General features: G+C 52.3%; 1 protein-coding gene across 1 annotated transcript in view; it reads left to right on the top strand.

Moving 5' to 3' along the window:
- The first annotated feature begins 9801 nt into the window (after positions 1 to 9801).
- Pitpnm3 (PITPNM family member 3) overlaps positions 9802 to 21992 on the top strand; it is an 87982-nt gene continuing 75791 nt past the window's right edge. The window contains exon 1 of the mRNA XM_032911768.1: positions 9802 to 10007. Coding sequence (XP_032767659.1) covers positions 9986 to 10007 — 22 coding nt within the window. The 5' untranslated portion in view covers positions 9802 to 9985. The remainder of the gene's footprint in view (positions 10008 to 21992) is intronic.

Raw genomic sequence — 21992 nt, forward strand, 5'->3', positions numbered from 1 at the left:
GAGTGGGGCAGGATTCCCGGGAAGTCAGAGAAAGTGGTGTGTGTGTGTGTGTGTGTGTGTGTGTGTGTGTGTGTGTGTGTGTGTGTGTAGACTGCCAGCCTTCTTCACAGATTGTGGTTGGTTCCTTTGCCTCACAAGTGTTTCCTCTGACTGGTTAGCTATTGCTTACTCTCCATGCACAAAACCAAAACCACTTCATGCCCACACCCCAGGAATTTATAGTGCTTTCACTAACAGGAGAACAGGGCGGGGAAGGGGGAAGGGAAAGGAAAAATCTACTTCCCAGTTGAGGTCCACAGGATCTTAGCCGAAGGCTTATGATTAAGTTCTACTTCACACAGCTTGACTCTGAAAATCCTAGATGCTTTTATTCCCCAAAGAGGAACTGTTACAATGCCCTAATATTAAAAACTTCACAGCTTGGAGCGACTGCAACATGATATCCAAAGTCCCTTTGCTGGTCCAGCTAGGGTGACAGGTGCTAGACACTGGAGACCTAGACCACTTGGCAGCAGTTTCCTGGAGATGCACTAGACTCCTTCCTGCAGAGGGCGCTGCTGAGTGCCTACTGCAGGCTCAGAGTACCTGGCTCAACTCACATGACCTGCTACAAGGCAGGGGCAGCTGCATTTCCTGAAGCTTCCTGCAACCTTTATTTAGGCAGGGCTTGGGAAATCGTTGGGTCTATACAATGAACCTCCGCACAGTGTCTTCTGTTTGGAATTTATGGTGCTAGCCCCCATCACAGTTTGAATGGTCATAGTGGTACTCCTTCTCCCTTTTTTTTTTTTTTTTTTTTTTTTTTTTTTTTTTTTTTTCTTTTTTCGGAGCTGGGGATCAAACCCAGGGCCTTGCGCTTCCTAGGCAAGCGCTCTACCACTGAGCTAAATCCCCAACCCCCTTCTCCCTCTTTATAGCGCCCACATTTCCAGGTCCCCATCCTGTGGGTACTCATCCAGTCTAGCACTGACCAACCAGGCCTGGCCTGAATGAGCAATGCGAAAATGATGTTGCTTTCTGAGCCACGGGCTTTCGGATGCTTTCACTGGTCTGGTATGGTGAGCAGAGGTGCTCTCTGGCCAACATCTTCCTTCAGAGAAAAATGGCTGCAATGCTCGTAGCTCCTGGTCCTCTCAATCTGCCTCAGTCCCTACTTTCTAAGCCAGTCTTTGGGGCTTCCTTTTACTCTCTGTGAGACCCTGGCAGCTCCTTTGGACTCCTGGGGGCCTGAGAGTTTTCCTTCCAATAGGGGGCACATGTGTCATCTGACCACCTGTGACTGCCACAAGCCAGGCAGCCTGGGCACTGGTACACACACGAGGCTTCTCCTGGCAGCAGGAGCTGGAAAATAAACTTCTTGGGGATAGAGAAGGAAGAAAGGAGGGAGGGAGAGATGACACAAACAGACAGACATAGACAGAAACATCAGAAATATCAACATCAGCTAGGGCTGGCTCCTACAGATTCATGGGAAGGTGTGAGCTAGGATCTTCTTCTTCTCTCAGTTACTATGGCATCACTACTGCCCTAATCGAGGGTGCATGTTTGTATGTGTGCATGTTCGTATGCCTGTATGCATACAGGTATGTAAGTGTGTATTCATGGAGGCCATCGAGGTTAATGTCAGGTTAACCTCAATTGAGGAGAAGCTTCCTCAATTGTTTCTCTGCTGTGTGTGTTATATACATGTATATTTACACGTGTGGGGTGCACATGCTTGTGCATGGGGAGGACTAAGGCGAACTTTTAGTATCTTCCCCAACCACTCTCCCCCTTATATATTGAGTCTCTTAATTGAACACGGAGCTCTCTGATTCAGCTAGGCTGGCTCACTCAGAGGGTCCTGTTTTTGCCTCTCGCATGCTGGGATTATAGACAGTCCTGTAACACCCTACATGGGTGCTGAGAATCTGAAGAGGAGTCCTCACGTTCTCACAGCCAGAACTTTCCCTGCTGAGCAATCTTCTCAGTGTCCCCCAACCCCCACCCCACCCCAGCCCTGCCAGGAGCTCATCAGTTGGCCATCTGCACTGAACTTCCCCTCTCTGCCTGCTTGGTGCTGCTGTGCATCGATGAAGCTGAGGACTAGAACCCGGGTCCCCATGCACTTTACTGGCAGAGCTGACTCCCCAGCCTCAGCCTTGTATCGGTTTCAGTCACTTAATACTCAGCTTGCTCAACCATCGTGCTGGGCACACTGGGCTGAGGTAAGCTACTGTGGGCAGAGTTGGGCTATCTAACCAGTCAGCTCCCTCATCAGTGTGAAGCAGGCCTCCCTGCCTGCATGCGAGTCAATCACCAGGTGCTCTGAGCCTCCCCTCTCTGGGTCCCTCGTAAATCCTGTGACAAAAACCTGAAGAGCCCGTGAGCACTTTCCTTTTAGCCTTGCTTCCTGCCCTTAGAGACAGATCTATATAAAACGACCTGCAGGGATTTCTAGAACCACGTTTTTATTCCCCAGCAGCCTTTCTGGGCCAAGACGCTTCCTTGATGGGCTATGATCCTTCAGCCTGCAGTTTAATTGGCACCTGCTTGGCGAAACGTCTCCCACCGCCTGCAGAGCGGCTGGGAAAGGGGTGTTCCATCTCCGTGATACCAGAAGTCCCTGGGGTATCCTTTGCCTCGGCATGTAATCTAGTATATCTTTAATAAGTGGAGTCAATTCACTTTCAAAACCCTTGTAAAATTCAGCCTTTTAGTCATTCTGACCAGAAGCATTCAAATTGCAATATGAATAGATAGCCCTGCAGCCCGGGAGATCTGCCTGGGAGACCAGCTTGGCAGTTGCATTGAGAGCCCTGGGAGGCCTCTGCCCAGACAAAGGCACTCACATCTGTGCTCCAGAGAATCCTGCTGACTCAGAGCCTCTACCTGCCAGGGCACCTCCCTGGGGGATTCAGAAAACCGCAGGATTGTACCGGAGCTGCCAAGGTTCTGAGAACCCTGTGGGACCAGTGGGCTGGCAGCAAGCACAGGCAGAGAAGCACACAGATGCAGCGGGCTGGTGAACAGCCGGGGCTGCAGCAGAATTGGTGGCAGAGCCCTGGCTTCTCGGCTTTCTGTAGTGTGTGTGTGTGTGTGTGTGTGTGTGTGTGTGTGTGTGTGTGTGTGTGTGTGTGTGTGTGTGCGTGTGTCTGTGTGGGTATGTCACAGGTGTAGAGATCAGAGGGCAACTTTCCATTCGTATTTTGAGGACTGAACTCGGGTTCGTGTAAGCGTGCTGCAAACGTGTTTCTGTGCTGAGCCATCTCATTAGTCCGCTGTCCTCTGTCGTCTTCTCTTCTGTGTTAAAAGCAAAGGAAGCATTGGAAGCTTTGGGTTTGCTTTCTTGCTTTGACACTTAGCACAAGCTCTGGGGTATCCGGAAAGATGTCGAACCTCTCCGAGTGTTGATTTTCTTATCTCTAAAACGAGCATGGTCCGAATGCCTATCTCACTTCTTGTTATAAAAATTAAAAGAGGTAACGGCACTCCTAAAACACGATCTCTTTACCCACAGACACCTGTTACTCTTACTGTTTTTATTACATAAAAATGTGTTGTTACAGTAGACTGTAGAGCAAACACAGCCAAGAGCATCCCAGCTGGCAGTCAGGGAGGCGGGACAGTCTCCGCGCAGGTGAAGGGATTTCTTCCCCCACAAGCTTTTGTGCTCTCTCTCTTCTCTATCTCCACACACCAGACCAGGGCTCTGCCACATACCCCACACCCAGCCTAAAGTTCATGCTTGGTTTTGCCTTAGTTTTATCCAGAGTCAGAATCTTAGGAATCTCAAGCTGGCCTTGAACTTAACAGGTAGTGGACGACGACCTTGAACTTTCAATCCTCCTGCCTCTACCTGTGGATTCACACCCTGGGCCTTCACACATGCTAGCCAAGCACTCTGCCAGTGATTTCCATTTGTGCATTTATGGAGGGAGAGAATCAACTCCGGAAACGTGTCTTCTGACCTCCACACGTTGATCGTAGCACGCAAGCGTGTACATGTTCACATACGCTAACTAAAACTGTATTAAAAGTAGAAGCAAGAGACAGACGGTAAGTAAGAGGTAGCCCTGTAAGATATCTTTTTTCTTTCTTTGTTTTTGTTTTTTGGGGTTGTTATTGTTTTTTGAGAGAGGGTCTCACTGTACAGTGCTGGTTGGCCTGGAACCCTCTGACTCTGCAGAGCTGGGGTTAGAGGCATGTGCCACCATGGCCCACTGTCTGTGTACTGTCTTAAGGCTTGGTTGTATAGTGTCTCTGCATGCATATATATGGGGAAAGCTTTTCAAGTTAGACTAGAAAACATGCACACTTCAGAGAGGCTCCTCAGGATGTAGACGGGGATTTGGAGGTAAGTAAAAGAGGGTGCCCAGACCAGTTGGAGATGCCAGGCAGCCTGAGAGCACAATAGACCTCATTCTACCCAACCATGCTCGTCGTGGGCAAAAACAAAATGGCTGACAGTTCGCTGGGCCTCCATAGTCCCCTGGGTTCTTCCACTCTTTGTGCCCCTGTCCTTGACAAGAACAGGAAGAGCTAGACACAATGGAGGGACCCAGAGCAGCAGCTCCAGAGAGGCAAGCCCTACCTGAGGCAGGTGGACCAGAGCCACAGGATGTGTAGATAGCATAATACATGCTGATAACGCCCTATCGGCTACACAATCTATCTGATAGTGAATTCCACCTGGGCTGATGGTGCCGGATTAGTAAGCTCCTCCCCCTCACCATTTATGAATTGTCTCGTCAGTACCTTATCATCTACAACTACGTTTGATTTTGTGCATTCTGGAATCCATAATAAATAAGTGATGCGTGTGCGTGTGCGTGTGCGTGTGCGTGTGTTGAGGCAGGCCTGGGGGAAGTGGGATGTCAGAGCACCTAGATGTGCTGGTCCCAGCACTGTGCTGCTGGGCTCTTCCAGGAGTACAGAGTTGAAAGCCAATGCTGCTGGGACTTTTAGATTTTTACCCAGCACCAGATATAATTGGAAAACAACAGGACTTGCCTGGGGCCAATTTTAACATCTGGACCTTAAACAAATGCAAAACGGAGGCCCACCTGCACAAAAACATGAGGGGTAAAACTGTGGGTGTCATTTCATACACAGGGAAGAGGGGGTCCTGGGACAGCCAACTGGACAGCTGTAAACGCTCTCCTTACCATCCTTCAGTTTATGCTGCTGCATCCCTCCACCACCACCACCACCCTCCACCCACCTCCCCTGTCTCCCTGGACACCCTCTTGTTTAGGAGACCTCCTCTCCCAAATCTTTTTTTTTTTTTCTTTTTTTCAGAGCTGGGGACCGAACCCAGGGCCTTGCGGTCGCTAGGCAAGCGCTCTACCGCTGAGCTAAATCCCCAACCCCCTCTCCCAAATCTTATTGATCAACACCATCCACTCAGTAAGATGGAAGACCACTGATATGGAAAACAAATCGCAGTTCCTGAAGTCGAAACCTGACAGAGCACAGGTGAGATGGGTCGTCCATTACTGGATGCTTGCTGGGTAAGCTGGGTGACCTCCGTTTGCTCCTGGAACCCCACATGGTGTTGGAAGGAGAGAACTGCCTGCGTATGCTCGCCCTGGTGTGTGCGGCACATCCAGGACAATAAAGGATATTTATGTGAAGTGTTTTACACTCTTTATTTCATGAGGCTGAGTGGCTTGCTTGCACAAGTGTATGTGCACTATGTGTATTCATGGTGCTCACAAAGATCAAAAGAGGCATCAGGTTCACTGGAACTGGTGTTCTAGTTGGGAGCCACTGTGTGAATGCTGGGACCCTAACCTGGGTCTTCTGGTTTCACACGCACGCATACACACACACACACACACACACACACACACACACACACACACACTTAAAAATCTGACAAGATTCAGCTCAACAGATCCATCTTCCCTTTCTCTTTCTTCCTTCTTCCTTCGTTCCTCCTCATTTCTTTCCAGCCATCCTTAACTCTTAGGATGGTGGCCACATTTGGCCAGTTCAACAGACTCAGCAGGTTGTCCCAGCATCCTTTGGACACACAAAGTGTGCATGTAGCTTCTAGGGTCTGCAGCCCACTCTAGTGAGAAGAGTGTGAAGGAAGACTCAGTCAGAAAGTGTGTTTGGCCTCTCTATGAGGTAGGGGTCTGTCTTGCCTGCAGCCCTCGAACACCAGGATCTCAGCGTTGACATCAAAGGAATCTTTCTGCTTCTTCAGGATCCCCTGGGTGCCACAAGGCCTTCCTTACAGCATCTGCCTTGAGGGTAAGGCCAGGGATGCCCACATAACTAGGGAGATGGCCCACACCATGGAAATTGGCACAGGCATGGTTCTATCCTTCTCGGGATGAAGGTGGACACACAAGAGTATATAAGTCGGAGCTGCCAGGAAGGAGAGGAAGGAAGGACACAAGGATAGGATGCACGACACCGTGTTCCGGACTCCAGGCAGAACTAGGGCAGCCTAGAGTGAAGAGATGGGGATGAGAACAGGCTGGCTACTCCCTGAGCTGTCCCAGGAGTCTCTAAGAACAACTCCATCTGGAGCTGTTCTGTGACTGAGGCGGTCCCCACAGGCATGGACGGCAATTGAGGGATCTATCTGAAAGAATGGGGAGTAGTAAAGAGAAGCTGACAAGGGCGAAAGCCAGCCAGAAGACCTCCAAAGGCAAGGAGCTGCCAAGGGCAATGATGTGTTAGTGGCAAGGAAGGTCAGTGGGAGAGATGAGAAACGGGGCTGTGGAAACTTCCAAGTGGCAACACAAGCTGGGAGCTTGGGAGAGATGTGGAGAAAGGGTACCAGGCCTCAGAGATGCTCGCCCATCCTTGCTCGTCTCATCTTGGCTGTGGCTCAGAGTCTCAGCTGCAAAGGTCATTGCGAGTCACCATGGACCTGGCACATGGTCCCCTGCTCCCTGGTCAGGTATACTTTTGCTAACAGGCATGATGGGCCCCAAGGCCACCCACCAATCCACTAGAGTCATTACAGGGTGACAGAGACACATCATGGATAGTCTTGTCAGACTCCCTCACTGTGTTGTTCTCCAGAGTTGCCATTGCAGAGTTGAGCAGATGCTGTGGCCAAGCCCAGATGGTGTGGTAATGCCCAACTCTATCAGCCTTAACAACCAAGTCCAGGAAGAAAATGAGCTGGACCCAGCCTGCCTGGCTTTCCTTGTGGTCATGTTGGCTCCCAGCTCTTGCTAATTGTTCCGAAGGCTTGAATACCATTTCTCTGGAACTAGTAGTCATGCCTGGGGTCTGGCTAGTGGAGGAACCATCCTGACACCAGGTCTCCCTGCCCACCTACCAGGAGCTCTACCTTTGGACCACATCTGTGCTCGAGCCTAGTCTGGCCCCTGTCCCCTTTCCCCAGTTATCCAGGTTTAATATTTGCCTGGGCTGACTGGAGAGCGGCTGGCCATTATGATGGCAGGAGCACTGTGAACCCAGAGAAGGAAGCCCAGACACAGTCACTCGCCCATTAGGAGCTGGAGGCCTAGGAGACAGCACAGGCTCCAGCTCCTCCCTCCACCAGGCAGTGAGGTCAGCTGCTGCAAATTGCTAGTTATTCTTTTCTTCAATTAAGGACGACTCTTCTGATACAGGAAGTTAACTCCCACCAGCTAATCTAACGGCCTTGAGTCCCGATGTGTCTGCTCTGACTGAAAGCAGGGCCAAAGCTGCTCTCAGAAACTGCCTGAGAGGCCAGGCTGTGTAAGCCTTTCTGGATTTCATGCCCACCTCTCAGGGGAGCTTCACACGCAGTGGGGTCACAAGGAAGGCTTAGAGGGGAGTCAGGTAGCTTGCTTATGGAATGGGGAGGGTAGACGGTGAGATGCTTTGCAAGTACTCATCTGCTTAGCACCTCACCTGTATGGTCCGCCCACCCTTCCCAAGGTCAGGAGTCTAAGGCTTGGGATGACCAGACTCAACAGAGGAGAGTCTTAGGGGCTGCTATCACCAGTAAGCAGATGTGTTTTCCTGGGTCTGTGAACATGTGAATGTGCACACAGGTATTCATATACTCATGCACATGCATATGTACATGTACACACATACACATGCACACACATGTATACACACACACACCCCGTGCTATGCCAGGAAACAGGACTGCTGTCAGCCTGTGGTCACTGTTTCTTCTGAGAGCCACAACCTGAGGTGTTACTTAGGCCCAACTGTGTCCCTTCTGTGACAGGTTCATTCTGTCTTCTGTAGTCAGTGGTGTCCATTGTCACCACTTCTGGACCCACAAACCAGGTGGCCAATGGAGACATTGTACAAACTGCCAAGCCTCTGAAATTCCCACAGCCTGAGGGAAGCATAAGGACAAGGAGACCCAGAGGGACAGAGCTCAGGCCTAAAATGGAAGACAGTGAATTTTCTTAGCCTGGATAAACTGGGGATGATGCAGTACACCCCAGAAGGTACATCCAGACTTAACAAAAGTTTACACAGAAAGCCACACAGAGACTGCTCGCTCTGTAACAACCACTGCACTACAGTTCCAATACGGGAGAGCGCTCCAGGGTTAGAGGTGGAAAGGGGTACCCATGCCCTCCCTGCTAGTAGCCAGTGGCCTGAGCTGGTGAACAGCTTTGAATTCATGACTTTGGGGGCTTCTCAACTTCCATGTCTACAGGATGTGTGGGGGCTTCTCAACTTCCATGTCTACAGGATGTGTTGCTGTCCCACTCTGGAGTCCTTGGGACTAAAGGGTTTCCTGAGAGGTGAGACAGTCATAGTGTAAAACTAAGATGGACAATGTTTGTCAAAGCCTGGTGGCTAGCACATCGGTCTGCACAGAGGATCCTAGGAAACCCTGGTTTGGTAGGTGAGGCATCAGAAGTGGGCGTGTCCGTGGAGGCCCCTTGTGTGCTTTCTTTCTATGGGGCAGTGGATGGGACACTAAAGTCCTGGCTGGCCCAGGGTGCTTGGCTGCATACTGTGGGAGAAAACCAGGCTTCGGGGAAGGCACAGCAGTCCTCTGAGGAGCCTAGCCCTCCCTCTAGCCGACAGCAGGGAGGAAGTGGCCTAGCCTGGAACTGGGTTAGGGAGAGGACTATTCTCTCCAGGATCCTCCTACCTTCTAGGCCCCCTAGAAATGACTGACCATCTCCTGTGGATCCCCTGACTGCAGTGGGCAGAAACAATGAAATTTAAATGTCTCAGGAGGTCTGTTAATTAGAATATCTGCACTTCTGTGAGAAAAGTATTAGGGGGACACTGCTTTCTGCCAGCCCCCCCCCCCATAAATCCTGCTCAGCGTGACCTGGCAGGTGGGGTTTGCAGGTTTAACAGGTCCTTTAGTGCTAAAGGACAAACGCTTTTCTCTTTTGAGACTAGAGCAGATCCAAGCATCCAGCACCCCTAGAGTTGGAAGCTGATGGAGAAGACCCCTCACGAGACTTCGTTCTAGGTTTCTCTGTCTCTTGGGTCCTGGTCTTCCTTGCTCTCTCACTCTGTCCTCACGGACTCTACCTAGCCAGCTCCGATTTCCTTGAATTTTTCTCTCTCCCCCAAGGGTGTTTCTGCCCTAGGAGTGTGTCTTTTGGGTGCGGTGCCTCAGGGTCACTGCGCCCTAGGCTCGCCGTCCATATCTCCATCCCTGCCCGACCGGCTAGCGTCTCCGAGCTGTAATCCCCAGTCTGTCTACGTCTGTCTTTCCGCGAGGGTCGTGGTCTCAGTGGCCGCAGTCAGTGGGCTGTGCCTCCCGCGCGCTGCGGTGGCCGCGCGGCTCGGGCGGGGGTGCGGGCCCGCGGGGGCGGTGTCGGGCGCCTTCCGTCGTCAGTCCCTCCCCGGCGGCGCGGAGGGGGCGCGGCCGCCGCTCGGCTCCTTTAAGGGAGCGGGAGGGAGCGGCGAGGCGGCGGCGGTTGCGGTGGAGGCGGCCGAGCAGGCGGGGCGGGGGCGGGGCGCGGCGCCCGGAGAGTCCGCTCCGGCCGAAGGCGCCGGGGCCGGGCCGGGAGCGAGCAGCGCCGGCAGCACAGCGGAGCCCGCCGCCCGGGACATGGCTAAGGCGGGCAGCGCAGGTGAGCGCGGCACGGGGCGCGCGGCGGGTGGCGGGAGGAATCTCTCGGCCCAGGTGAGCCCCCCCACCAGATGGGCGGAGGCAAAGTGACCTCGGCGACCCGCCCGGACCCCGGGCGTGTAGAAGGGGCTCCGCGCGCCCTGCGTCCTTCCCGCGCCCCCAGTCACCTCGCGGGACACCGCATCCCGCTTGCCCCGCTACATTGGGTCAGGTCTGCGGCTCCTCAGTCCAGTCGGCAGTTGTGAGCTGTCGCTGCCCTCCGGGAGACCGGGGGAGTAGATCCCGGCACCGGAACCCAAAGGGGATGTCCCGTGGCCGCCGACCCGTCCCACGCCCAACAAACCAGGACGCGCCCCCTTGTCCTGTCACTCTGTGTCCTGGATGCGACAGTCCCCTGCCCCCTGCCACCAGCTGGGTCCGGAGACCCAAATTACTGGTCCCACCGCTGGAGGGGTACTCTGTGGTTGGGGAGCCGCCCCGCCCCCCACCCGACCCAGAGGCAGTGCCTCAGGTGCCAGGCTGGGCAGGCCGGGCCTCTGTTGGGGGTCCCATGGGCTCTGCTCTTCTGCAAGCTCAGAGCTGTAGCCCAAGGTTCGCAGGGAGTAGGCTCTGGTCGTCCCTTCATTCATCCAGCCAGGCGTTCATTCACCAGCATCTGCTCTGATGTCAGGCCCTGTGAGTTGGCTAGGACCTGGAGGGGATCAGATTTAGCCCCCAACTCGCCGCTCTGGCCCTGGGCCCCAACAGTGCCCTAAAAGGCCAAGTTGAGGAAAAGCCTATGTTACAGGGCTGGCCACAAATGGGCGAGGCTGGTCTCAACAGTCGTGAGCCTGGGAGCTGGCGTGTGAGACTCTGCCATGAACTCACACCCATCCTGTGACGCCGGCAGGTGCCATGCCATCCCTGTGGGGCCTGGCGTGAACCCCACTTCCCCACCCACAGACACTGTAAAGATGGAGTGAACATGGTCACCTGCTCACACTCTAGCTGTGAGTGCCGTTGAGCTGCCCGTGGCCCTGGGACAGGTCCCAGTCCTTGGCATGCACTGGCCTTGTGACTCAGGTGCCTGCTATTACAGAGGAATCCTGTCAGGGAGAGGCTGCTTGTGTGAGACAGCATAACCAAATGCATCTGAACACCCCCTTCCCCACTCCCACCCTCCCCTCCCCTCCCGAGGGAGGCACAGTGAGATGACACCAGGAGGCTGGGAAAGGCTCTCTGCTCCCCACCTTGGTCCCTCCCCACCCCTGCTCTTCATAAAGAACGAGCATCGTGTCTTTGCTGCCCATTCTACATGTGTTCGTGTGTAAGCACAGGTCTCTTGCCAGAGCACCGCAGTAGCAACGGTAGTTAGAGAAATCTCTTCTTGACCTGTGTACTAAGTAATGAAAGCCCTCAAGCCCTTTACTGCCCCAGGATCCTGAGAAGTAGGAAGGCACTCCCCTTTTTAAAACCCTTGGAAGCAAATAGCTCCCTGAGGGCAGCTGGGAGGGTCTAGGCAGAGCCTGGACGCAAGGCCAAGTTTTTTGTACTCCCCTCCTCCTCATTCTGGGAGAGAGGCAGCCCCAGGTCCTAGGCATTGGCTGCTGCTGAGGTCCATGGAAGGTGAAGACATTGCCAGGCCTCCCAGCTGCCTGAAGCTACTCTACAACTTTTCCATTTCACACTCTCAGTCCTTTCCCTCAGGGCAAGCCAGACTTCCCTCCTCTGTGACCACCTGCTTGGTGACTCTGTCCCTTACTCAGCTGCTACCCCTGAGGAGCTCTGCAGATGACCTCTGGCAAGATCTGACCACTCTTCCCTTCTCAACTCCTCTGGGCAACTTGACAGCCTGCACACATCCCTTCTTTCCTTTAGCTGCCTCAAACCCAGTGACTTGAAAACACACAGTGTGGAGGAATGTCTACTCTCTCTCAGCAAGCACGTTTATGTTGAATCACAGACTTAAGCTTTACAACAGAGGCGGGTGAGGGCTTCTATTCACAGTTGGGGAAACTGAGGCCCGAGAGAGAAAGATGGCAGTTCAGTACCATACACAGACTAAAAGGCAGAAGGATCAGCCCTCCACACTGAGAGGTGAGACTGGAATAAAGGGGGGTTGTAGGAAATCTTGCCCATGAGTGAGGGGGTCTGCTTCCTGATTTGTGTGGGATTTCCTCTGAAAACTGGCCAGAGGCCCAGCTGCTGAGGGAGGAGATGGGCCTTGGGTCCTGGGGCTGTTGTACCTGACTCCAGGCTGTACGCAGTAGAGTTCCAGCACCACCATCCCAGCACGGTGAATGGTGATGCTGGAGTGGCACAGTGTACATCCTGAGCAGCCAGCCAAGGCTGTGCCAGCTGTGCCAGGAAGGCAGTTCAAGGACTTTCATGTAGCTAGGAGAATCCAGGCACACGAGAAAATGTAATCAGATCCAAGGAAGGATGAGATTAATTTGCAGAGAGTGGGTCCAACTTGATTATTACCAGTCTTCGAGCTTTGGGGCAATCTCAGCTGCACAGAAATCAGGAGTTTGCCATCTCCAATACTGGAAAGGAAGAATGCTCCTTGGTCTTGCTGTGTGGACAAAAGAAGACAGGATGAAAACCAGAGAAGGAGGTGGGCAGGAGAACAGGACTGGAGCTCTGTAAAGGAAATGGTCATTCTCTGCACAGAGCTGCCCGTGGCCAGGGAACCAGCAGGTTGGAGCAGCGAAGGCTGGGTTCTCTGCCTGGATCTTTAAGCCTAGCCTAGGTTAGACAGAATGGTGGCAAGGACCAGGCTTCCTGGTTCTGCAGAAGCTTAAGCAAAGTCTGGGAATCTGGATAACGGGGAGTCCAGCAAGTGTGCAGGGGCTGCTACAGAAAAATCCAGCCAGGCTGGGGTGCCAGGTTCCTAGAGGCTTGGTGCAGAGGTCAGAAGGAACTCCAGAGAGAGCAGGGGGGCCAGCAGAGGTGGTAAGGCTTGTGCAGTTGGATAAATCCCTCTGGCACAATGTGAGGGCTCTGGAGGCTGGAGGGCTGCCAGGATGGGAACTGCCTCTGTTGGGAAGGGCTCGCTCTGCCTCTGCCAGCAGCCCTGCCCCTCCCTTCCTGTGAACCTTGCAGTGGCCCTCTCTCTGTGTACCCCAGCAGGGTTGGTTTGTCCCCTGCCAAGTGCAAGTGGGAGACCTGGATCCTTAGTGGGGCCAGGCAGAAACACAGCCAATAGAGTTTGTAAAGCCCGAGGAGAAGGGCAGGAATGTTTGGAGAGCCCAGAAACCATGCCACAGGGCTGGGCAGGAATTTCAGGCTGGAGGAGCCAGTTTATGCCATTTCCAGGTGTTGGCCTCTGCTCTCTAAAGGAGGAGCTGCTGATGGGGGGCAGCAAGCTTAGTCACTAACATCGGTAAAACAAACTAACAAACAAACTAACAAACCCATCTGATGTGTGGGGCCTGGGCTGGGGCTCACTTGCAGATCCTCAGGTTCAAAGCCTTGATTAACAAGGGGAACACTGAGGCCTAGGTGTGTACTCAAGGTAGCAGGGAATGGTAATAGCAGACATGAGTGCTCTGGGAGGCAGACCTGCTCCCTCTGGCAGGGACCAGGGACCAGTGGTCCAGCAGAGTAAACAGCCAGATGTTTGGGGAAGGGACCAGGGCTGGGATTCTCTGCACTTTGGGAAAATGCCAGAAGTAATGAGGCACACGGAGAAACTCCCAGGCCTAGGGCACCAGGACAATGTCCCAGCGCATCTTGGGAAGGCCATCACTGCAGTCTCCATTTGCAACGCTAGACTCCAGGACTTCCTCAAACTCTGCCTCCAGGAGGCCCTCCTGGACTTGCTGAGCCCAGGCAACACTTAGGTTCTTGTGTAAAATGTAGACACAGCCACTGACACAGAGGCTGCAGTTTGAGACCCTTCCTAACCTCTTGGTCCTGCTTTTAGTTACACTAAAAGACCGTGCCTGCAATTGGTGGGTAGGGTGAATCACAGCAAACTGGTAGTTCCTAGCTAGAAGTTTGGAGACTTCTAGTCCACCTGTTAGAGGGTGGGGGGGGAGGGGAATGGGCTCTGAAGAGAAGCCTCAGTGGTTAAGAGCACTATATCCATATATATGCCAAACACTCACACATAAAATAAAATGAATAGATCTAATTTAAAGATTTATGATGGGGTACAGAGTTGAGACAGGCAAAGGGTCCTTTTCTGAATCAGGGGCAGGAACGTGAACTCCAGAAACCAAGGCTCTGAGAATTGGAGGTGTCGGAGAAAGAAGCAGCCAGTTCCCAGGAATGTTCTGAGATGCCAGGCCTGCAGAAAGGAGGACAGGATTAGGGTTTGCAACTGGCTTCTTTTTATGGACGCCCTCAGGATTATTTCCCCTTGGATGGCCTGACGGCACCTTTTTGCAGGGGTGGAGGGTGGGGGTAGGAGGGGTATGGACATAGGGATGGCTACATATACAAGCACAGTGTTGCTTCTGTTTTGTAGATGGGAAAACTCAACTCCAGAAAGGTTAAGTTTTTGGTTCTAGATTCACCCGTGGACTTGGAGGCAGATGGGACCTAGCAAGTCGGATTCTTCCATTCTTGTCTAACCTGGCTTGGGTTGACCTTGAACTGCCCCTCTGAGACTCAGCTTTTGCATCCGTAAGAAGGCATGGGGAGGGAGAGCGTGGGTTCAGGAGGGGCTGGAGGTTTCATGCACAACTCTAGCTGAGCTCTTTTTTCTCTACCCACCCTTTCCCTGGGGTCTGTCTATCTTTACTGCTCTGGAAAAGAGCCTCGCCTCTCACCTCTCACCTCCTGTGGATGGGATTTGGGGGAGTCTAGGATTAAGGAACACTGGGGAGTCAAGGACTTTCACAGCCTAAGTCTTCTAGGGGGTTTCAGACTAGCTTGTCACCAGGGCCTCATGGAAGGGTGTGGCCAGCCACCCTGTGCCCCTAGGGGAGCGATTTAGGGGTAGGAGGGGGGTAGGAGAGAATGCATAGCAAATAAGTTTGGAAATCAAATGAGATCTGAGCTCCCCACCCACTCCCTCAAATCTCTCTACTCACTCTCTTTTAAAATTCTTGTTTTCTAAAGAGAAAGAAATGCTAAATTGCACCCCCTTTCCCAAGGAATGGGAGTCTTAGTGAGTCACTCCGGAGGTAAATGCCACCTCCAAGGTCCCACGTGTGTCTGTGGAGGCCTGCACAGCTGTGTGGTCACAGCCCCCAGCTAGGGTGCACATGTGGGTAGGGTGACAGGGGCCTCCTGCTTGTCTTGGCTCTGGGTGGGAGCTGGGTCCCTGCTGGCCTGCTTCCTGCAGTATAACCCAGATGGGGCCAGGCTTTGAGCCAGGGTGGCAATCAGCCTTCAGTGTGAGGATGCTGAGGTGTGTTTGGCGGCATGGTGGGGCTGTCTGAAGCTGGAGTGGGTTGCAGTATGGGTGCATTTGAGGCGCCAGGGGATGGCAGATCGGCCTATGCATCTGGCTGTGGGAGACTGCTGGGGGTCTCCTGGTGTCAAGCTGGCCTTAGAAAGGTGTGTGTTGGGGTGGGCGGGGCCAGTCTTCACTCTACCTCCTCATGACCCTATTATTCTGGAAAGAGGAGTAGTCTGCCTGTTGGCTGGGGATGCCAAACAAGGGTTGAAAGCAAAAATAGAAACACACTGGGCCCATCTGGGAGGGGCGCTGAGTTCTGGTGGCTAGAGAGTCCTCTTCTGAGCCGGCTGTTGCTGACGCTGTGTTTGTTCGGCTCTGGGTATTTACAGAGTACGTCACTGTTCTCCTGCCCTCCTCAGGGATAGATTTAGGTCTGCAGACTTTGTGACCGTGAGCTTAAGGTGGGCTGGCAGCTGGAAGGCTCGGAGTATGTTCTAGGAGCTGTCTTCATGCGTATATTGGTCACCCATTTGACCTTTCCTAGATAGTTTTCAGATTGGTCCCCAGTGCCATCCTCCTGGATGAGAGCTCCTTGGCTCTGCTGTGGCCTCCCCTCATGAGCCTGGCCTGAGCTAAGCAATTCTAGAGTCACCCCTGGTAGCATAAAGAGCTATTTTGAGCCTCCTATTAGGGCCTGGTGTGGGGAATGTGTTTATCCTTTGCTGTGTTTTGTCTCCTTGTGTATTATAATCTGGGGCAGCGATGGCAGCATTATCCAGCCTGCTGTCAGGGCTCCCCTGCCTCGCTGGCAATTCCTGCCACTGTGCTTTGGCACCAGATCGAGGGGCCTGAGGACAGAGATCACCTTGAGGTTCATCTTTACAGTCTGGGAGTTGCAGGTGGAATGGGGTATCCATGTGAGGTCACATTGGCCATTGCTGGGGCGTGGCAGGGAGCTGGTCTCTCCTGATGTTTGCTTGCTGCTGATGGCAGCCTTTGATGCCCTTACCAAAAGCTTACTGAGGTGGTGGTCACTGTGAGAATGGGCAGCATCCGGAGTCTCTGGCTCTGCCCAGCTTCCTTGTCCCCTGGCTCGGTGCGTAGAGATCAAATTCTTATTCTCTGGCCCCCACAAAGGAGTTCTAGGATGAGTAGGGAGGATGCCATCTTCTGTCTCAACACTTTGGGCTGTCCTATGTCTTCCCACATGTGGGACAGTAGGAGGGTTTCCTGTGGGGTAGGGGAGACAGCCTCTGCCTTCTGGAGCAAGAATCTGGCAGGACATAGTGGGGGGACATCTGGGCCTTGGGGAAACTGTTCCAAAGAATTCAGAACCGTTGGGAGCCTAATTGGCAGAGCAAATGAAAGTACAATAGATAGCCAAAGCTATTAATCACTCATTATCTCCTAAATAAGGTAATTAAGGGGTATTTAAATGGCATATTTATAAGACACCAGCAGGTCTTCAAAAGCACATCGTTCCCAAAGCAATTGGTCTGGCCAACTAGTCCAGGCACAGAGACCAAAGTTCTAGTCCTCAGTCTTCCTAACCTCCCTCTTCCTCCTGAACTTTAGGGATCTCAAGCCCCTCTGCAGGGACATACCTGCACTGTGGGAAGGTGATAGGTCAGAGAAACCCCTGCAGTTATAAAACGCAGTACAGCATCTAGAGTGAGCTGCAGGAATATTCTTAGGCATGTCCAACCTACAAAGTTGGAGGTCTGTGCTTATGATCTATGCAGTGGAGTTACAAAATAAAAATCTCCTACTACACTTACAATTTTATGTTAGACCGTAAGCATAACTCTCAGTTAGCCACCCGTGGTCTGTGGGCCACAGGTTAGATATGCCTACAAATTATTTGATATGGCCCTGGGTCTGGACTGGGTGCTTTGGCCTGGGCTGGGTTTCTCCTGGGCCTACGATTGTCACTTGTCATGTGACTGGATTAAGACTGGGGATGCAGTCATGGTCTAGTTTGAGGCTGGTTCTGTGTTAAGGGCTGAGGTCAAGGCTTAGGCCATCGTTGGTTTAAGGACTCCAGTTGCTGTCAGGATGATTCTGTATCTTGAGGGCTCAGCTCCATTCTTTCAGTATGATCCCCCATAGACTGAGTCTAGTTGGTTGCCGTGAAAGCTGATCCTTCCTTGGGTCCTTCAGGATGCTGGCTCCCAAGCCTGGATACCATAGCAGACAGTCCCTTTGGAGTTCCTGACAGTCCCCTGAAAGAGATCAGCACACAGCTCATCAGTGGTACATCTAGCATTTTAGGAGATAGTTAGGACTGTTTCTATAGCAACCAACCCCCGACCAGCACTGGTTTCCTTCAATAATGCCTTTTTCTGGAAGCAGCTTCTCTTGGCCTCTCATCTCTCCCTGGGTGGCCGCACAGCCCCTTCAAGGCCATGCATGAGTTGGTTGGCCCTGAATTGTATGGACCCCATTCTTGCCCTGACAAAGGGCACCTGAGGGCACACCTTGGTGTGTGCTCTCCAGACAGCAACCTTCCTCAGGCTTTTCCTGTGCTATTCCATGTGGAGTCCCAAGAGAACTCTGACCATACAGCCCTGTGCAGCAAGAAGTGATGGGCCTGGAGTGGGTTCCTGCTAGGCATCTGCTTTGGAGGAACCCGTAGTCCAGAGGACAGGGTGACAGAGATGCAGACACTAGCTGCTGTAGGATACTGGTGAGGAATCACACACCAGTCGGGCCTGGGAACAGGGAAGCCCACCCCCTCTTCATCTAGCAGAAATTGGGTGGAGAATGGAGGCCTCAGTAAAGGCCCAGAGGAAGAGGGAGACACATGGAAGGTTCTGGCTGGGGCCAGATGGTGGGAGGATGGGCTGGGAGCAAACGGAATGAGGGGAGGAAGAGAGAGAAGCAGCTCCCATTCCAGGGGCCCCAGGAGAATGGCCTGCACTTAAAAGTTTCCGCTTAAGAAATAAGCAATGAAAAGCCCTTTGGATAGTCAGGGCTTCTCATTCCACTTAACACAGTCCTTTACTTATTCATTTCTCATCTTATTTATTGTGTGTGAGCGTGTGCGTGCATGCCTCTGTGTGTATGTGTGTACAGGTGTGTGTGTGTGCATGCCTGTGTAGGTCTGTGTGTGTTCATGTGTGTATGTGCGTGTGTATTTGCGTATGTGTTTGACATGTATGGAGATCAGGGGATAATTTGCAGGATCTGGTTCTCTCATTCCCCTATGTAGGCTCTGGAGATCAAACAAGGGTCGTCAGACTTACACAGTAAAACCAAGCCGTCTCGACGGCCCCTCAGCGCGCCCTGTTATGGCAGCAATGGAGACTGGGTACTATGCTGTACCTTTCTCAAATGAATGAATATTCATTTACTGCCTTTATTACTTGTGATGTAGGTATGGCCATTATCTCTGTTTTACAGAGGCGAAACTGAGGCACAGAATAATTGGTAAATATCTAAGCTGGGAACCGGGCCAATGGAAGTGGGCAGGTTCCCTGGAGGGAGAGGCAGATAGCAGAGAAAGAAGAGGATGGGGGGGGGAGCAGGAGGAAAAGGAGGAGGTAGAGGAGGAGGATGGGGAGGAAGGAAAGGAGGGGGAGCATGAGGAGGAGGTGGAGCAGGAGGAGGAGGAGGAGGAGGAAGAAGAGGAGGAGACGGCAGCAGACAAGGCAGTGGTAAGGAGGCAGCTTCCGTGCAGTCAGTCACCCGTCAGTCTGTGAAGCCTCCCCCAGGCCGTATTCCACATGCGGCTTCCTGACTTTGAGGCTTCAGGGCTGTCATGAAGATCAGTGATGTGTTTCTAAGTGTGCGTGTGCGTGTGTGTGTGTGTGTGTGTGTGTGTGTGTGGCCAGGAATTAAACCATAACACTGGCTCCTAGGGCCCACCCATTTGTGTGTGTGTATGGTGGTAGGTAGGTGTGGGCATCTACGGCCTATAATGTCACCTCCCTGCCACCTTCTCTGCTCACTCACTGGTGTTCCAGTTATCAGTGCCACCAGGATAATTTCAGTTGCAGTGGGGCAATTGTCACTGCCAGGCAGGCAGGCAGGCAGGCGTGAGGATAGACAGGCCCAGGGCTGTAACCTAGGCTATGCTCAAACGCACTTGCATTTATGTTATTTGGATGCCCCAGCAAATGTCCACAGTCCTTCCCTTCTTCTGACATACTGAGTCACTGGGGAGTTCTATGTCCTCTTTGTCTGTAAATGGCTGCCACTGTGACCATGCCTTTACCTGACCCCATCCTGCCTCAGCCTGGTTAGTCCTGCTCACTTCTTCCTTTGAGGTTCAGCTTGGTTCAAGAAAGAGTACTAGGTCGCTTCTTGGGGTGTGGTCCACCCCTGTGTGACCCTGCCTGCCCAGAGACTACTTATATGGAATCAGGCCCAAGGACCAAGCATCTTGCCCTGTGCTATGTTCAGGGCAGAGCAGGGCTGAGCTCTGAGCCAGCACTCCCAAGGGCCAGGATGACTCCAGTTCCTCTTTGCTCTCCCTTCCTCCCCCAAGCACCATCTGGCCTAAGGCCTGTCTCAGGAAGCATTGGCCTATACTTCTGCCTCCGTCCTGTGAGGTGGCTTCCCTTCTGGACAGAGCGCCTAAGTACAGGGCAGTGTATCCTTAAAGAGAGGCCTCTGCCTTAGGCAGGGCTGACCTGAGGTCCTTAGGATAGACCAGAAGGCTCCTGTTTGGCTATGTGTCTGCCTTTCTGTTTACTATAGATGTGGAGCCTGAGACGGAGCCAGTGATCTGAGTTGGTGTCTGGCTTCACTCACGTAGGAGAAACCCAGGCTTGTCACAAGTGCTTAGAGACCACGCTAGGCCTGAGGTAAGGGGCTGATGGGTCTGGAGGCAGATTGGAGACGGCTTGAACAGCGCCCCCTCCTGCAGGGCCAGCTCCAGGCTGTGAAGCAGCAGTAGTTTCTCTACAGGCAGTATTTAGGTAGTTTCTTCTCCTTGATGCTGATTTTGGGGTCTAGGTGCTCAGAGACAAACTGATCCTTGGCAGACATAAGCCTGAGGAGTCCCCTGGCAGCAACTAGAAGCTTCTTGGATATTCTTTCCTTGCCTCAAGCCTTGGTTCTATGGATGACAAAGGCCCCTTCCAGACAGTCAGCTAGAAATTCTGGTGGCTGATGTTAAATTTAAACCTTATAATGGTGTTATAAGGCTAGTGATACCCATTTTAGAGATGAGAAAAACTGAGGATAAGAGAGGTTAACTTGCTCTGAATCACAGAGGACTGAATGAATGCAAGGTCTTGTCACTCAAAAGGTCTTGTTCTAAGCTCTGTGCAGAACTTTTCTGGTGCCTGGCAACAGATTGTCTGTAATGTAGGAGCAATCCTTGGGAGGCAGAGTGGGAGCTCATGCACCACAAGGAACACACATACATACACACACACACATGCACAGACAGACACACACACATACACAGACACACACATGCACACAGACACACATGCACAGACACACACACGCACACATACACAGACACACACACAGACACACACACTCATACACAGACACATAGACACAGACACACAGACACACAGACACACAGACACACACACAGACACACACACACACACACACACACACACACTTTGTGTGTCTGGTCTTTCCATCATTCAGTCCCCAGCTTGCATGATATCTTTTCCAAGCAGTCTCCTCCATGGACGACCTTGTGGGCTTTCCCCCCCTTCTTTGAAGTGGTCTTTACCATTTGCTAGGAGTCAGTGTATTGGAGGGTCAATCAGAAGACTGTCCTCTCCTCTCCAGAAGCCAGTTGCTTCTTTTTAGTGTATTTATTTGTGTGTGTATGTGTATACACACACATGAACATGAATGTATGTATGTATGTAGGCATGCATTTGCCATAACTTTGAGGCAGTTGATTCTCTTCTACTGTGTCGGGATCCAAGATCAAACACGGGTCCTCAGGCTTGATGGCGCTCACCCTTGCCTGCTGAGCCATCTTGCTGGCCCCGACAGCTGCTTCTTAACATGTCTGTTGTTAGAGGTTTATTTTTTATTTATTTAAAGACAGGATCCCACTAGGTAGCTCTGGCTGGCCTAGAACTCACTCTGTACACCAAAACGGCCCAGAAATGACAGGGATCTATCTGTCTGCCTCTGCCTCTGCCTCCTGAGCACCTGGATATGCTATCACACATGGCTACAGGTTCCTTTTATATTAGGTATATATAGCTGGGGTTCCCTGTTACTTTTACAGAGGTTGCTTTGGGTAGACACCCAATGGGAGAGAAGAAAGACCTGGTGTTTTCTTTAAACAAACTGACAGCGCACATTAAAAAGCACAGGCAATGTATTTGGAAATCAGGGCAGTGATCAATCATAAATAAGTCAGAATGTGCAATTGAAAATAAACCCAGAGACGTATTTTGAAGTCAGAGGAAGTAAAAGACTCATCAGAGAGGAGAGTTGCTGTGAGCTTCGTTCGGAGGGAGGGAGCTGCTGGGTTGGTTCACAAATAAAACTAGCAAGTGCCACCAAGTGCTTTTGATGAGCAAGGCTGGGTGACAGACCCATTCATGCCTGTCGATTCTCAGGCACTGATGACACTGTTAGAAACACTTGTAGAAGGAAGAGTTTGAGAGGGACAGCTCTAAGTCGGTAGCACCTTTTCCCACCACGGTGAGTTTTGTTCCTTAA

This window comes from Rattus rattus, chromosome 9 (assembly GCF_011064425.1).
Source record: "Rattus rattus isolate New Zealand chromosome 9, Rrattus_CSIRO_v1, whole genome shotgun sequence".
NCBI lineage: Eukaryota > Metazoa > Chordata > Mammalia > Rodentia > Muridae > Rattus > Rattus rattus.